Source organism: Pyrus communis, chromosome 3 (genome assembly GCF_041283825.1).
Source record: "Pyrus communis isolate YQ-2024b chromosome 3, ASM4128382v1, whole genome shotgun sequence".
NCBI lineage: Eukaryota > Viridiplantae > Streptophyta > Magnoliopsida > Rosales > Rosaceae > Pyrus > Pyrus communis.
The window spans coordinates 19,268,816-19,285,973 of NC_142567.1; the positions used below are offsets into that span (position 1 = coordinate 19,268,816).

At 41.5% G+C, this 17,158-nt stretch overlaps 1 protein-coding gene and 1 pseudogene across 3 annotated transcripts; one reads left to right on the forward strand and one right to left on the reverse strand.

Moving 5' to 3' along the window:
* Positions 1 to 2,535: 2,535 nt before the first annotated feature.
* LOC137714365 (poly ADP-ribose polymerase 3) lies at positions 2,536 to 7,910 on the forward strand. 2 transcript variants are annotated; one of them, XM_068453599.2, is made up of 18 exons: positions 2,536 to 2,711; positions 3,527 to 3,816; positions 3,919 to 4,114; positions 4,211 to 4,324; positions 4,410 to 4,467; positions 4,556 to 4,625; positions 4,878 to 5,052; positions 5,152 to 5,285; positions 5,365 to 5,602; positions 5,672 to 5,799; positions 5,879 to 5,955; positions 6,032 to 6,192; positions 6,278 to 6,487; positions 6,587 to 6,689; positions 6,874 to 6,956; positions 7,053 to 7,196; positions 7,289 to 7,471; positions 7,548 to 7,910. In XM_068453599.2, exons 1-18 carry the CDS (start codon positions 2,706 to 2,708, stop codon positions 7,614 to 7,616), a joined length of 2,439 nt encoding a protein of 812 aa, XP_068309700.2. In that variant the 5' UTR covers positions 2,536 to 2,705; the 3' UTR covers positions 7,617 to 7,910. The 2 variants fall into 2 exon arrangements, with proteins under 2 accessions (XP_068309700.2, XP_088547329.1); XM_088691203.1 differs by lacking the exon at positions 2,536 to 2,711 and having other exon boundaries at positions 3,948 to 4,114.
* Positions 7,911 to 8,564: 654 nt separating this feature from the next.
* Positions 8,565 to 10,982, reverse strand: LOC137716267 (beta-1,6-galactosyltransferase GALT29A pseudogene; annotated as a pseudogene). Its single transcript, XR_015960836.1, has 2 exons — positions 10,864 to 10,982; positions 8,565 to 10,603 (listed from the first exon to the last, which is right to left on the reverse strand). The product of XR_015960836.1 is annotated as a beta-1,6-galactosyltransferase GALT29A pseudogene (transcript).
* Positions 10,983 to 17,158: the final 6,176 nt, after the last annotated feature.

Sequence of the window (17,158 nt, forward strand, 5' to 3'; positions counted from 1 at the left end):
TTAAGCATGTTTTATAATATGTTTTACAAGTAATTTATGATTTCTTTAAATTGCATTTACGGAATATTTATAATTTATTGAAATTACGTTTTTACAAAAGGTTACGAATTAGTGGATTTGCATATATAAATTTCTATGGATTTCGAATACGGTTTATATACGGATTTGTGAATATGATTTATTTTATGGATTCATGAACGTGATTTACCATGAATTTATGAGATGTGGCTTTGAGCTTTTGAGCTCCGGATTTGATATGAGATGTTTGAGGTATGTTTGCAGTACTTATCTAGTGGGTTATCATACAACACATCCACACAACACGGGTATGTAGATGTCTATGGTCATTGGACACAGTGTGATGTTATATATCTTATTCTCCAACATAACCTGGAGTCATACAGCTTCACCTTTGGGTGATGGACCCTGGTTTCTTCACTGACATAACCCAATGTCGTACAACTTCACCTTCGAGTGATGAACAAGTACTGCCTTTGGGCGATTATGATGATACCCCCAGCTTCCCTAGCCCGCAGCTAGTGTCGATGTGTGATGTTATATATCCTCTTCTCTAGCATAACCCAGAATCGTACAGCTTCACCTTCAGGTGATGGACCCTGGTTTTTTCACTGGCATAACCCAGTGTCGTACAGCTTCACCTTCGGGTGATGGACAGGTATTGCCTTCGGGCAACTATGATACCCCTAGTTAAGTACCTCATTGATGAGATTTCGGATATGCCTTCGGGCGACGATATTACCATTTATGAGCATTGGTTTTACATACATGTTTTACGAATGTTTTGCACGGCATGCTAGGATTTTTTTTATCAAGCCTACTATATAGTATTATATATGTTTTCAAAACAGGGGGTTAGTATGTTCAGAAAGAAAATGATTTTCGTATTATTCATATTAATATAAATTATGGTCCACTCACCTTTTTTGTTTTTGCGCTCCCTCGGGAGTTAGAATCGAGGCACACAGCGTCATAGCACTTCTGCATGGATATCTTCGAGTTTCCTCATTGTAGGACCCACCCCTTGGTTCATACCTTTCTATTATAATTCTTTCACTGTATTCTTGATTAGTTGTATGCTCTAAACACGATTATGTACTAGTGTATCTCTTTCTAATTATATCGTTTATTTGCATGCATGTTTAAAATGGCTTCGTCACCCTCGAGTGTCAGCCAGCACGTACCTACCCTGATATTTGGGAATATCGGGATTGGGGCGTGTCAAATCAGTTTTGCAGCAAAAATACCAAATTGCAGTCAGATTCAAGAAAAAAACTCCAATACATGTACCTTGAGATTTCTGGGTTTTGTAGTTTGGGGGTTTTAATTTTGGGATGAGCTTCGCCACTTAATACTACGATCTAGTGGTATTCCTCTACACTTATAAGTGAGAGGTCTTAGGTTCGATTCTCGCCAAAGGTGAATTTTAACCATAATATTATGGCAAGTCCATTACAACGCTTAGTCCTCTCTCAAATCCCCTCAATTTAGATACTATTGTTTGTTAAAAAAAAAAAAGGATAAAATTCAAGTAAACAGGGAGGCGACAAAAGTTTTTGGTTTGGGCGAAAAAGGAAAATGGGATATGAGGAATCAGTTTTGGGGAAAATGAGGGTGTAGACGAGGCGGGCATCAGTTTTGGTTTTGGTAGAGACCTAACTGCATTAGAATCATGTAAAACCTAGCCATCAATTTTCATTTATTAATTACTTTGCCACATGTCATGCATTTATTGATGGGTACTACTGGCTATCAGTGGCAAGTGGTAATACTATACCATCTAATAATTTCTCATGAAGGGCAGCATAATGATGCGGTTAGGGTGACACCAACAATTTGACATGTCGGGGAGAACAACGCACCATTAGCTCTCAAGAACAGGATGACCAGATCGAGAGAGGGGTGACGGCTGGAATAAGGTGGGTGGTGATTTATGCTGTCTTTTTTTCTATTTAAAAATTTTAATTTATGTGTATTTCAAAAAAAAATTTAAATAATTTTAAATGCCTTTTAAGGGAACTTCTACAGATTAAACTGAATTGATTAACTGTATTAAACACAAACACTGAATTAGTTAAATTAAAATTTCTGTTACTAAATTTATTAATAGAAAAGAACACAGAAGCCATTTTAACATTTAAGCAATCAAATAAAACATGATAACTTCCAACACCTTGACCTCGACAACTCCAAGCCTTGTTTGTGCTACATTTGGCCTCATCCCCACAAGTCCCGAGGAGGCCAAGCCATGTGTTATACAAAATCTCAGTAAGATAATTAAACAAAAAAGAAATTTAATCTTGTAACACTCAAAATATGCAGAAAAATAAAACATGGATTTTGCATGCAAGAGTAGGGCAAAGTCTCTCACATTCAACTGTTAGATTTCCACATGTCAAAAGGCCGAAGCGGCTTAAAACTTCCGAGATGGACACGTTTCATATCACAACACCTGTCGCACAAATGAAACGACAGAGAAACTGAAGGCCCTGCAGCAAAAGGAATGTACGTGTCCGTTTGGGGTGTCTTCATCTGCTTATATCCCCGAGCCATGCTCAACTATTTCGACATGTTGTTTTGCTGTTGTAAAAATACAATTCCACCAAAAGCGTAAGTTGAAGTAGACAGTGCAGAAAAAAATATCCAGTTCTTAAATCTGTTCCTGCAGAAGAACTTGTAGCTGAAATATGAAGGTACGTGTTTCAGTCCTTACTTTTTTGTCCAGTTGAAGCTCTTAGTGGTACTGTTATTGCGACACCAATTCTGGTTTATTTGTTTATGTAAATTTTGAACCTGAGTTTATTAAATTCTTGTGAGCCAAATTTTGAAAATATCTTTTGGGATAGACTATAATATATTTATACAATCACAACATCTTACAGTCACAATAATTCATCTGAATATATTACAATTATCATCTCACCGTCAAGATGGTGATTGTGTCAAATACATAGAAGTATTGTAATTAATATTTTAAGTTCTTTGTAACCAATATTTTACTTTGAACTTAAGTAAACAAAAATTAAGGGAAGGGTATTATGTCTTACAAATTTAGCTAGCTAGTGGGTTCTTCCAGAAGGTTAGGAGGATTTCTTCCCGGCCATAAAACACTAGGTTCTAGTTTTTCTTGAAACATTATTGAATTATTCGTAAGATCTTAATAAGAGAATATACAGCCAAAAATCGAAAGAGAAGGAAGAACAAAATAGTTATGATTACTTTCAGAAAAGTACCTAGGGTTTAAAATGATGGAATACTAGTTAAAACGTTTACCTTTTAATCCAATTACACCAGATGTTTCTTTGTTACTTGGTAAAATTCGGCACCCTACGTCTAAGTTTAGTTTGTTTTTATCTGCAAGAATATTAAGGGAAAAAAAAGGCAAAAAGTGTAGCTATATTGTTAAATTTTCTCCCCATTTCCTTCTTTTAAGAGTAGGGTTTAGGGTAGTAAAAGGCCGTTGGCAGCTTACTAACTATATGTTTTGTGTAAACTGAACGTTATCAAGGTCCATGAGACAAGGTCTCATTCTCATGGAAATGCTGAAGAGGACAAAGTGACGACGAGGAAGCAGAAAGCCGAGAACAAGGCTCATGAGGCAGAGCAGTCTCCAAAGAAGGCCAAATCTGAAGGTGACAACGGCAATACAAATGGAAAATCCTCGGAGGAAGTAGTTGCCAAGTATGAGAAGCTCTGCGCAGTGGTCAAGGACAACCTTTCAACCGAACAGATGCGTGAAATCTTGGAAGCTAATGGCCAGGACTCCTCCGGCTCTGATTCCACCATTCTACGGAAATGGTTAGTCCATTTTTGTTTGCAATTAATTTTATTTGCTAATGTAAAGGAGCATTGCATGATTATTTGCAACTGTTAATCACATTCGATTCGATGTTTGGACAGTCAAGACTTGCTGTTTTATGGTCCATTAGATAAATGTCCAGCATGCCATGGCGATTTGGAGTTCAGGGTTATACGCTATTTTTGCACTGGATCTTATAGTGAGTGGGCAACTTGTACATTTATTACAATGGATCCGCCAAGGAAACTAGAACCAATCAAGTTGCCAGATAGTGTCCTCAACTCTCCTGCATCCGATGTAATTCGCAGTTGCCTCTTCTATTCTTTTTAGTGCGTCTGCTATGTTATGGCCCCTAATATCTATGTCAACTTAACGAGCTCATCTGTGGTGTAGTTGCTAAAGGATTACGAGGACCCAGGTCGCCGTCCTCAGAAGCATTTAAGCATCCCAGTTAAGCCTTTTACTGGGATGTCGATGTCGCTTATGGGCCGTCTTAGTGCATCTCATGTATGTAACACACAGTCATGTTGTCGTTATCAATTGTGCATTTGCCAATTTGTGGTGCTTACTGATTGTGTATCAATATTTGCAGCAATACTGGAGAAAAGAAATAGAAAAACACGGAGGAAAAGTTGCCAACCATGTGATTGGTAATTTGTGCTTATGTTGTATACATATTTTCTGCAGATAAAAGTCTACTCTGTCTAGACTTGTAATTGTTATTACAAACACTTGTAGGTGTAACTTGCCTGATTGCATCCCCTGCGGAGCGAGACAGAGGTGGCACGGGTAAACTTGCTGAAGCAATGTGCGTAATTATTTCTTTCCCTTGGCCCTAAGCGTTGAACATTTCTCTTGAGTTATAGAATAGGTCTCTTCGAGTGTATTGCTGTACTGTTGCCTATAAGGAGGATAAGAAATTGTCTCCCAGCATTACCCTTAATTCCAACTTGAGAATAGAAGTGTTTTTGAGTTCCCCTATTAATTCCGCTGCGAAAATAGTAGTGTTCTGGAATTTTCATTTGAGAAGTATCACTTGAGAGTTCTGATCCTTCTGCAGGGAAAGAGGAATTCCTGTAATAAACGAAGCATGGCTGAAAGACAGCATCGAGAAACAAGAACCCCAGCCTCTCGAAGCGTATGATATTGTTAGTGATCTTGCTCCCGATGGCAGAGGAGTTCCATGGTACAAAATGGATCCAAGTGAAGAGGCACTTGAGTCCCTTTCGACAGAAGTACAGAATTTTCACCTCAAAGATATCTATAGCACTCCATTTGAAATTTCACGTGAATATTTGTATCTGTAATCACAACAATAACGTATATGACTGCAGCTGAAGATATATGGGAAGAGAAGTGTCCACAAGGATAGTAAATTGCGGGAGCGAGATGGGAAAATCTTTGAGAGAGATGGCATATTATACAACTGCGCCTTTTCTCGTTGTGATCTAGGCAGAAAACTGAACGAGTAAATTAGACCGTCTCCAGCTATTTGAGTTTATTTGTGATGATGTCAACTGGCCTTAATTTTCAAGTTTCTTCTGCAGTTATTGCATCATGCAACTTATTACAGTACCACAGAGCAACCTGCATTTGTACTACAAGAAAGGAAAAGTTGGCGATGACCCTAATGCTGAGGAAAGGCTTGAAGAGTGGGATAATGTGGACTACGCTGTCATGGACTTTGTGAGGCTCTTCAAGGAAGCAACCGGAAATGAGTTTGAACCATGGGAAAGAGAGAAGAAAATCCAGAAGAAGCCACTGAAGTTTTACCCTATAGACATGGTACTGTGTCTCATTTCCTTCTGTTTGCAATGTTATTCTGCCATGTGAAACGTTTGCTACTCTGAACAGGATGACGGAGTTGATGTGAGGCATGGAGGGCTTGGGCTTCACCAATTGGGAGTTGCTGCCACACATTGCAAACTTGAGCCGATGGTTGCAAATTTCATGAAGGTTTTATGCAGTCAAGAGATTTACAAGTATGATTCCGTTCCAGGCATTTGACTATCTACTGTCTTTTTACTCTGGAAGTCCTCAAACCAGCTGTTTCGAATGTAGATATGCTTTAATGGAAATGGGTTATGACGCGCCCGAACTTCCAATGGGGATGCTTTCCGTTGTCCACCTAAAACGATGTAAGGAACTTCCTCGAAGATCCTCCTGTATCCTCCTTGTCCACTCTTTTACAAAATGACAAAGGTGTGTATTCAGGTGAGGAGGTTCTTCAGAAATTCGTGGAGACATTGAAATCAATGAAGGATGCAGGGCCGAAGGCTGAGGCAGTTTGGTCAGATTTTAGTCAAAGATGGTTCACCCTTATGCACTCTACTAGACCTTTTATCTTCAGAGACTATCAGGAACTTGCAGATAATGTAAGCAGAAGCAAATCATATGTCACTTGTTTGATTCTGGATATGTCCACTACACCTTGAAATCATTTCCGGTCTAATCTTGCAGGCTGCAGCCGCACTTGAAACTATTCGAGACATAACCATGGCTTCCCATCTCATTGGAGACATGGGTGAATCTACCCTTGATGACCCCTTGTCCGAGCGATACAACAAATTGGGCTGCTCAATTTCTCCACTGGATAAGGAATCTGATGACTACAAGATGATCCTGAAGTACCTGGAGAAGACCTACGAACCTGTCAAAGTTGGAGATGTTGTAAGCATGCATGTTTAAGATCGATTTGGAATCATTAAAACCACCAACTACTATAGAGAATATGGATGTGTGTTGGTGGTAATCAAAAATGCTTTTCAGGAATATGGGGTGTCTGTTGATAACATATTTGTTATCGAATCAAGTGCTTGCCAATCTCTGGATGAAATAAAGAAGTTACCGAACAAAGTGCTCTTATGGTGTGGTAAGTTCTGTAGTCCTGTTCATTTACTTGAACAGATTATTATTTCTTTACACGAATAAGCACCTTCCAAGAACGAAGCTCGATTTGTATTAACTTCCTCCAGTAGGGTGAGTGACTGGTACAGTACTTTGCATGGTGGTGCCTAAACAAGGATTTTACTGTACTTTTGGTTTTCTGTCTGCAGGAACACGGAGCTCAAATATGTTGAGGCACCTGCATAAGGGTTTCTTGCCAGCAATATGCTCTCTGCCTGTTCCAGGCTATATGGTAATATAATTACAGCTACTACAAGTCCTGTCCCCGTATGATTTAATGTGCGTAAGCTCTCTAATTGAATACTAATATCTGGGTTTTGGATCACAGTTTGGAAGGGCTATTGTGTGCTCTGATGCTGCTGCAGAAGCTGCTTGGTACGGGTTTACTGCAGTGGACAGACCGGAAGGGTTCTTGGTTTTAGCTGTAGCCTCTCAAGGAGACCAGATCACTAAGGTTAAGACCGCACCGGAGGTAGAACCTGAGAAAATGGTTTTAATTCAAGTTCTGGGTAATGTTTCCATTAAGTTTTAACTCAAATGGGCTTGTGCAATTCAATGACGCAGGATACCAAATCTTTAGAGGAGAAGAAAGTAGGAGTTAAAGGCTTGGGGAGGAAGAAAACTGATGAATCGGAGCACTTTGTTTGGCAAGACGATATCAAAGTTCCTTGTGGCCGCCTGGTACCTTCAGATGATAAAGAAAGCATTCTCGAGTACAACGAGTATGCTATTTATGATCCGACACAGGTATCTGTACTTGATAGAGTTTGCAGTCCAGTTTTCGAATTGGTGCATGGCTTCTCAAGTATTTCTTTTGTTTCAGGTAAGCATCAGGTTTTTGGTAGCTGTGAAGTATGAAGAGAAGGATTCAGTGATGGAGCCGGAGGAGTGAAGGGGTCACCGGAAGGTAAGCCAGGGAAACGGAGGAGGAGTATAACGTTGCGCAGACCTTTTGACTTTTTCTTTTGCTGAAAGTATGGAATGGGGTAAGAGGCTGGATAGCCTTAGTAGTAGGTATGTCTTTGGGAAGGGTTTGTAGATGAACTTTTGTTGAACATAACGTCATCACGAATCTTCCAGTCGGTCTGTAGTAATGGTGTTTCTCGGCACCCTGAAATTGTAGAAGCATGTGAATCCGAAGACTCAAAGGTGATATACATGCTACTCAAGCACGATTTTATACTGATTTTATACTGTTTACATCTGTACACGTATGTGAAAAAATGAGTGATTTGAGCCTCGAGGGTCCGACGAGGTCGTAGGCCTCCAGCCTTCTTCGAGGAGTTAGGAAACATTGCTGTTAGGTCCTTAAAGCCTTCATGTAATTATCCACAAAACTGGGGCTTTAGCAACGGAAGCAGATGCGACTGCTTTTTTTTTTCTTATAAGAGCGCGACTGCTTTTTTTTTTTCTTCTTATAAGAGCGCGGCCACCGATCATCTCAAACGATCACCGGGAGGTGTATGATAACCATTTTAGACCTTTTGGATCATATTTGTACAAAGTTTTGGCCTTTTGCACAAAAAGTGACGGCTATGGCTACGAAATGGTTGTCAAACGAGCCTCGAACTTGTAGATTCAGTCTGCAATTCCATTTGTAACAATACTTCCGTATATGTGAATTAAGGTAGTGCCTCTAATATAGCGGAGCGTTACGATACAAAATGAAATACAAAAGTTGAAGACAGCATGGTAAAGGAAGAACTCTTCCTTGGCAACCAACTCAAAAGAAAAAGAAGCGTAATTTTCGACAATTGTAACATCACATCGAGGCCGGTTTCAGTTTCAAAACTTCTTATGGTCGATCATGCATATGATTTCCATGTCGAAATCCAACGAATTCAATCAAAAAACAGATGATAACCTGATTTGGATTCCAATTTTACAGTTGATATTTCCCAAAACTATCTTAGATAGTAGAGGCTCAAAGTGTTAAACATAAGTCTTCAACAACTGCTGTTGAAGACTACAATTACAACACTAACAGTGCAACAATTCATACCAACTGATTCCACAAAAGTAAATGATTCAACTCCCAAAATGTCATTGATATAGAACCACAGGAGGAATGTTGAACTTGTCCGAAAGGAACGGTATTACCTGCGGTCTCTCGGCTAAATCGTGATAGAACGCGTACTCCGCTGGATAATCGTGCAATCGAAGCTCGGCCTTCTGATTCGTGTGATAATGATGCTTCGCTGAATCCGACTTCCCAAATCCAAAAACACTAACTTTGTCACAAATTCCCAAAGCAAGCATAATAGCCTGCATACCGGAAGAGTAATGAAACATGGAACCATCATGAACTGCCCCCCACTCCTCAAACGACTTCCCCGTCTCCTCCACAAACCGCTTCAACGAATAATACTTCACAATCCTCGCGCACAACACATCAAACCGAGAATCAGTCACAAGCAACGGCGCTTTGTGGGACATGTTGCATATCGTGTAATCGAAGAGATGCACCGGTTGACAAATGTACATAATCATAGGCACATTCAGTCCATAAGGGTGGCAAAAACAACCATCTCTCCGAGCACAAAGATGCAAAATGTTACTATTTACAAACGAAATGCTGGTTTTCGAGCCAACTTTCTCCGAAAAACTCTGGATCCTCGCGTTGTTCAATCGAATGACAACCTCATGACTATCAATGAGAGCTCCATGATTACTCTTCAACAAAATCCCACTGTTTCCGACAACCGCACACGACGAATAGCGCCGTTGCTCCGAACCCACCAAGCCATTGTGCCTATCAATGGGATTCCTAACAAGTCTGACTAAATCCAACATAACATCAGCATGAAACCGTTTGTTTCTCGACCAATCACTCAAAACCCTCCTAAAATCCAACCAATAACGATAGAATCGGGGAGAGCGGAGCATTACCGGCAATCCAGTGGACGTCTTTGCTCTGATATCATGGTGATTAAATCGCCTCCACGAAGCGAAAGTCCGGTACTTTCCGAGACTGGCAAAGTTACCCTCCAACAGCTCCTCAATCTCCTTCTTGGCTTGAGCTTCACCTGCATCAACGGCGGCGAATCTGAGCAGAGTGGCATTGAACACCGGCCTCGACGGTTGGATTAGCACCTTATTCTCGAGCTCAAAGCTATGGCGGACGGCGTTCCGGCAGCTCAGCGTGGCGGCGAACACAATGAGGAGGAGAATGCTGAATAACGGGCGGACAGAGCGCTTCATGGGAAGAGTGAAGAGATCGTTGAAAGGGTTGATGGGTGTCGCTAAATGCGGCCAGAAATGGATGGGAGTGCAGATCTTGATGCTCTGCGTGTCGGCTTCATCCTGGTTTTCTACAGATTTTGGCATTAGGGAAGTGAGGATTTTCAGAGAGGGATTTGGGAAGTAGATGGGATTTGCATCTGGGATTCTGCTGAGGAGTGTTTCAGTGGGACTGAGAATGAGAAATTGGGATTTGGTTGAGAAATGGAAATTTCATGATGCTAAATGCTAAAGGGAGTGTGGGGTTTGGACCGGATTGGAGAAACCAGCAGGTGACAAACCCCATTGCAGGCGAAAAGCTTGAGACTTTGAAAGGCGATGGGATTTTTCTTTTTCTTTTTTTTTTTTTTCCCTGGGGAGTTGTGGGAGATGCAATGCAGTGGAAATACAGTAAAAAATTGACCACTTTATATATTAGGGTGTTTTGGTGGTGGGATGAAGGTTATTGATTGGGCAGTTGAAAGGTGTGATTTGCACTTGTTGAGGATTTCTGTAGTGGGAGAGGGAGAGTGTTGTGGAATAGTGGAGGCATGGTCTCCTCTCCTTCTCGCAGCTCAAAGCAATGATGGAGAGTGGGTGGGATTTGGGGTGGGGTCTACTTAGGGTTTTTTGCTATTTCGAAGAACCCACATCAATCTGCTGAAAAAGCAAAAAGCAAAAGAAAAACAAAGTGAGAATGAAAGGAAATTCTACCAACAAAAAATAGAAGAAAATTGGGTTACGAATTAATCCCGCGGATGCCTACAATTCTCAAGATTATGTGAGCGATTCATATACAGCACTTGTTTCTTTTATAAACGGTTCTACCAATATTTTTCCATAAATAATTAAAATTAAAAACAGATGATGAAACAAGTTTGAAGGGAGCATGAAAAGAACTAATAAGAGAGAATTCCAACCAGCAAAATCTGCACCTTCCAAAATGCTTGGATTTTGGAAACTTTCTCAATCGGAGCCTTCGAATCACCTTCCACTTGAATCTTGTCAAACCCTAATTTAAAATCCATTTTGATTCTTTGCAATTTTATAAAGTGAAAATTTCGGTTGCAAAGACCGTTACCCTAGATTCTTAACTCTCAACAAATAAAGCATATTGAGGCTGAATTTGTTAAGCTAACCAAGCCATCAAAATGAAGTTTCATTCTACCTATCTTTGTATGATGCCACCTAATATGAAATGATTTTTCAAACACGTATCTGTTCTTACAAATACAGTTAACCATTTCTAAAGTAATACTCTATAATGGAATAACCTCTTTACAATCATAAAAATTCTAGTCCCAACTTGAGACCAATTGTGTATTAGAGTAAACTCCATATATAATTTTTGTTGTCCCATCTTTTTTTTCTTTTTTTTTTTTTGACGAAAACTCGATATTTTATTGAAATCAAATGCACTGCATCAACTTCTGGCTGAGGAGGTCCTGAATGAGATCAGGAGGGTCTTCTAACCATACAAATTCATTGCCAATAGAAATGGCAAACTTAGCTAATCTATGGGCAACCCCATTACATGTTCTTGGCACGTGCACAAAATGGACCGGGGAAAGCAACTCCGCCACTTGCCTGACATCCTCCACTAGCAAACCAAACTCAAACAAATCCCAAGAGCAATTATTGATAGCAGCAATAGCGAGAGCAGAATCACTATCCACAATAACCCGTCTAACCTGCAACATCCCCGCCAACCGAAAGCCCTCCAAAACTGCCTCAAATTCCGCATGAAGAGCATACCCAATACCCTCATTCCTCCATGCTCCCGCTGCTAAAAACTTCCCCGTCCAATCCCTTAACACAGCTCCCACTCCCCCAGAAAAATGCTTCAGTCGTGTGGCCCCATCAATATTGATTTTAACCCACTCATCAGAGGGGGTCATCCATTTGAGTTAAAGAACTGGCTTTGGCACACTCTACACTTCATGGGCTGCCAAAAATGCATGATACCAACACACAAGCTTCTGCACTACCTTCATAGGTTGTCCACGATGCCTATCCCATACCAGAGAGTTATGTGCCTGCCACAAGCCCCAAAGAACCATGCAAACAAGATCAAACTTAGCTCTTTGATTCTCAACTACTTAAAGGAGCCACTCACACATCAACGTTCCTGGTTCTGACAAGATACTAGCCCCCAACGGAGACCCCAACCACACAGCCTTTGCAAACACACACTCTCGGAACACATGCCTATCCATTTCAAGATTCCCCAAACACGCCCTACACTATATATCAAGGTGCACCCCTTTCCTTGCAAGATTAAATTTAGTCGAAATATTGTCCTGACTAACTTTTCACGTAAAAATTTTCACCTTAAAGGGAATCTTAGCCCTCCATATTGACTTCCAAAAAGGTAAAAAAGCATTGCTCCCTTCCAACGTAAACACGCCAACCGAATTAGATTGCACCAACTCCTTAGCCACCAGATAGCCACTGTTAACAATATACTCACCCCCAGAATTATAATGCCAAACTAACCGATCTGGCAGTAAGTGAAAACTGATCGGCATAGTACTAACCAAACCCACCTCCTCCTTTGAAAACAAAGCATGTAACTCAACCAATTTCCACAAGCAAGACTCCATATCAATAAGCTCCTGGACACGCATATCCTCCTGATCAGCAACAGCAATAGAAAGAACTTTGAAAGAATGAGGTCTTGGTAACCATTTATCCTTCCATACCTTAATAGACCCCAACCATTCCCAACAACCCATCTGGAGCCATAGACTAACACCTCACGTGCCTTTAAAATACTAGACCAGCAATACGAACAACTCTTCGGAACGATTGCCTCCCAAAAGGATACAGTGGGAAAATAACAAGCCTTGAATAGTTGTGCGACCAAAGAATTAGGTTGCTAGAAAATACGCCTCCCCTGCTTAGCCAAAACCGCTAAGCTAAATGCAAATAATTCCTAAAAGCCCATACCCTTTGCAAAGCTTTTCCCAAGACCACCAATGTATTTTCCTCGCATTCGGATCATTGCCCTACCAGAACCGAGCCATCAACTTGTGAAGATCATCACAAAAAGTCCTAGGAAGTAAGAAACAATCCATAGCATAAGTTGGAAAGGCTTGAGCAACCACTTTAATAAGAAGCTCACGCCCCGCACTACTCAAACATTTTCCTTTCCACCTACATAGCTTATTCATAACCCATTCCTTGATGTAGGAGAATGTTTTTTTCCTTATTTTTCCCACAAAGGTAGGAAGCCCCAAGTAACGTTCATGTTGCTCCACCACTTGGACACCAAGAAACCCGACCATAGAAATTTGCTCCATTGAACCAACATTTGCACTAAAAAGCAACATTACTCTTTGAAAATTTACCGCTCGCCTCGATGCTTGAGAGTATACATCCAATATATGTTGAATAACCGCACACTCATCAAGACTAGCTTTTCCGAATAGAAAACTATCATCAGCAAAGAGTAAGTGATGAACATTGAGAGCACCATCACAAATATGAATACCACTAAGAGCCCCACACTGCTCCTTTTTGGCAATAAGTGCCGAAAGACCCTTCACACATAGTAGGAAAAGATACGGTGAGATCGGGTCCCTTTGTTGGAGTCCACGGGATGGCACAACATAGCCCTTAGGCTCCCCATTAATTAGGAAAGAATAGGCAACCGATGACACACAAGCCATAATCACTCTGATCCATTCCCTAGCAAACCCCAACCTAAACATCATAGCCTCCAAGAATTTCCATTCAACACGATCGTATGCTTTGCTATGGTCCAATTTCAAAGCTAAATACCCATCTCGACCACATCGTTTGTTATGGAGAAAATGCCCAATCTCCACAGCTACTAGCAAATTATCGGAGATCAATTTGCCAAGGACAAATGCACTATGATGTGGAGAGATAATAGTAGAAAAAATCCCTTTAAGACAATTCGCTAACACTTTAGCTCCAATCTTATACACTACATTGCATAAACTAATCGGCCTTAGTTGGGTCATATCCTGAGGTTCGTTAACTTTTGGAATAAGTACGACATGCGTAAAGCAAGCTTCACACAACAAACAGCTCGATGTCAAGAAAGATCGAACAGCTCCACCACATCCGCCCCCACAATATGCCAAAATTTATGATAAAAAAAACGGAAACATCCCGTCCAACCCCGGAGACTTGGAATGATGCATTTGAAACAGAGCCAACTTAATCTCCTCTTTCATATAAGGTTTCAATAACTCCACATTCCTCACCGGAGTGACTTTTGGAACCACCGCATCTATCACTTCACTCATGGCATTAGGCAAAACCCCTTGGGACTGAAAAATCTTCCTAAAATAATCCACCACTACATGCTCAATACCATCAGGAGACTCTTGCCAAATCTAAGCCTCATCCCACTCCTTCTCCGATTCGAAGCACGTTGGTGAAAGAATTTTGTATTCCGATCCCCCTTATTCAATCATTGTGTTCGAGATCGTTGCCACCAAAACGTCTCTTCTCTACTCAGTAGTGAATCCAAAGTACCTATTAATTCCCTCCATACACGCCTTCAACTCCATCATGTTTGAGCACCCAACTTCTCTCAGACCTTCGCAATTTCCAATCTCGTCAAACCAAACACATTGCGCTACCACTCCAACAACGCCACCCACGTGGCACGAATCTTCTCACAAACCTAGAATAATGGCACTCTCACACTCGGAAAGGCCCAACCACTCTAAATGACATTCTCACAACCTTCCTCTTGTAACCATATTTCCTCAAACCGAAACCTTCTTCCCTTCCTAGCCTGCACCACCAAAGAAATCTGAATCTCCACCAACACGGGTAAATGATCAGACTTGGACGGGTTCAAGTGACATACCCTAGACAAATGGAACCGAGCCAACCATGAATTAGTGGCCAACGCACGGTCCAATCTGCACCTCACCTCATCCTCCCTACTATTTGTCCAAGTAAAATCACATCCAACATAACCTATGTCAACCAACTGACTGTTTTGGATAGTAACGCGAAACCCATCTATCTGACTCTCTCTTCTCACATTGCCACCAAGTTGCTCCTCCATGCTAATAATTTCATTAAAATCCCCGAGACAAAGCCAAGGTAAAGACCACTACTGCCCAAGAGAAGACAACAAAGACTATGATAAATGTCGAATCACCGTCGCATGATGACCATAGAACCTAATCAACCGCCACCAATGCTCAATCCTGACCTCCCTGCACACTGTGTCTATGTGATTCAGCGACGACGACTGAACCTCCAACTCCACATCATCAGCCCATAACAAACATAAACCACCAGACCTTCCATTGCTCGGGACAACAAAACTATTAGTAAAACCTAATATCCTAATTTTTGCCTCCATAACCTTCGCACTACACTTGGTTTCACACAAAAAAACCAAGGGGGTACGTTGACATTGGATAATTTCCAACAAAGCTTGAACTGCACGAAAGTCCCCAACTCCTTGGCAATTCCAACTTAACCCATTCATTATGAACTGCGAAGGTGGTCGCCCGCACTCCTCACCAATGGACTGAGCATAGCTTCGCGTACTCAGATGAAGCCCCATCTCTAGCTTGGTGCTTCTCTGATTGTACTATTTTCTCCCCTACCTGCCCGTTGCAACTTAACTCTAAGTTGGCAGGCAAACTTAGGTTAGGAGACGATCGCCCAGTCCCCAAGGAGATTGCAACCCCATCAACCTGAGAGATCAAAGAACACAATCTTTTTCTATTATGTGTACACCGAAAGCTTTTCCTCACATCTCCCTGACATCTTTTTCTTTCTTCACCTGATCTCGAAACCTGTTCATGGAGTACACCACAGATAAATGGGTTTAGGCCAAAAAGATCAAACCCCAATGGAGACACTGGCCTGCAAACCAAATCAGGTGTCTCATCCCTAATAGGAAACAAACCACCCAATAATAACTGTGGCCCATCACCCAAGCCTAACGCCTCATCCCCACACAAAGTCCCCTACCAGTTACCCCACACGCCCCCATCACCACATCATGCGACTCCTCACCAAAATTACCAATTGAATTTGCACATAATAGAGTCACTCACGCCGAAGTTGTCCTTGTCTTCTAATTGCCTTCCCCAAGAAATACCAAGGAATCCTCCCCAATATCCTCCCTTATCAAAATTGGTGCAGAAAAGTCAACTCCCAAATCCAGCCCGCTAACCGTCCCCCCACCCACAACCTATGGCCCCCCACTGGTTCTTCCTCCTCCATCAACTTGAATTCCAGCACATGTACCCATCATTCACCACCCTCTTCTCTTCCTCCTACCTTGCCCTCTACCACCCACCCCTAACACATATTGCCCTGCCTTCAACCACCCCCCATACAGTGACAGAACTTCATCAATGTGACCACCCGAGTAGTGTGAGCAGTGCACTCCTCTGTGATCTAATCTACCACACAAGTAACAATACGCTAGAAAACGCTCGTACTGGAGAAGAACCCCAATCAACCCACTCCCTTCAGACTCTGGTAATCGAACTTGTATCTCCTCCGCAACAGCTGAAACACATTAATGGCCACCTTAATCTGCATAAACTCACCAAGGCATGTACCATCTTTATCTCAATCCACCGCCACTAACCTCTCCAAGGCAGCCACCAATTCTTCCCCCATACGCTTAGACATAATGGTCGAAGGCAACCCATGTACTCGCACCCAAAACACTTGCTCCCATAAGGGAACCCTCATCGGCATCTCCAGACCTTTCACCTCCACTAAAAGGAGCAAAGCCTTACCAAAAACCCTCAGACTACCACGCAGAACACATTGCACTTCAATTTCCGTATTAAAACAGAACAAAATTCGATTATCCCCAATTGTCATAGCCGCCACATTAGCCTTGAGTTGCCATAGATCCTTGAACATCCCCATCACCACATTGGCCCAAGGTGTTTTCCTTGACAATACTTTGCCAACCAAAAAGAACTTGGAGCAATGTTAACGCTTCGTCACCGTATCGCTAATCTCTACTTCCACCCCCTCTTGATCATTTAGATGGAACTTTGACTGAAACAACCATAGGAAATTCTCCATGATGTGGAAGAGTAGACCCAGTAGCCATCAAAGCACACCCAAACCCTAACTTGCGCTCCTTCTCACGAAGACTTTTTTTTTTTCCTCGACATAGTTATAATTATCAATGAGGACACAAATATGCAAGAAATACAATATTTGGCACCCAAGGAATACTAT

What these genes read in the sequence shown, in the direction of transcription:
- LOC137714365 (XM_068453599.2), top strand. An exon ending in TTGAGTCCCTTTCGACAGAA is followed by an intron (nt 5,053 to 5,151) that starts GTACAGAATTTT and finishes ATATGACTGCAG; the next exon opens with CTGAAGATATATGGGAAGAG. An exon ending in CGTTGTCCACCTAAAACGAT is followed by an intron (nt 5,956 to 6,031) that starts GTAAGGAACTTC and finishes GTGTGTATTCAG; the next exon opens with GTGAGGAGGTTCTTCAGAAA.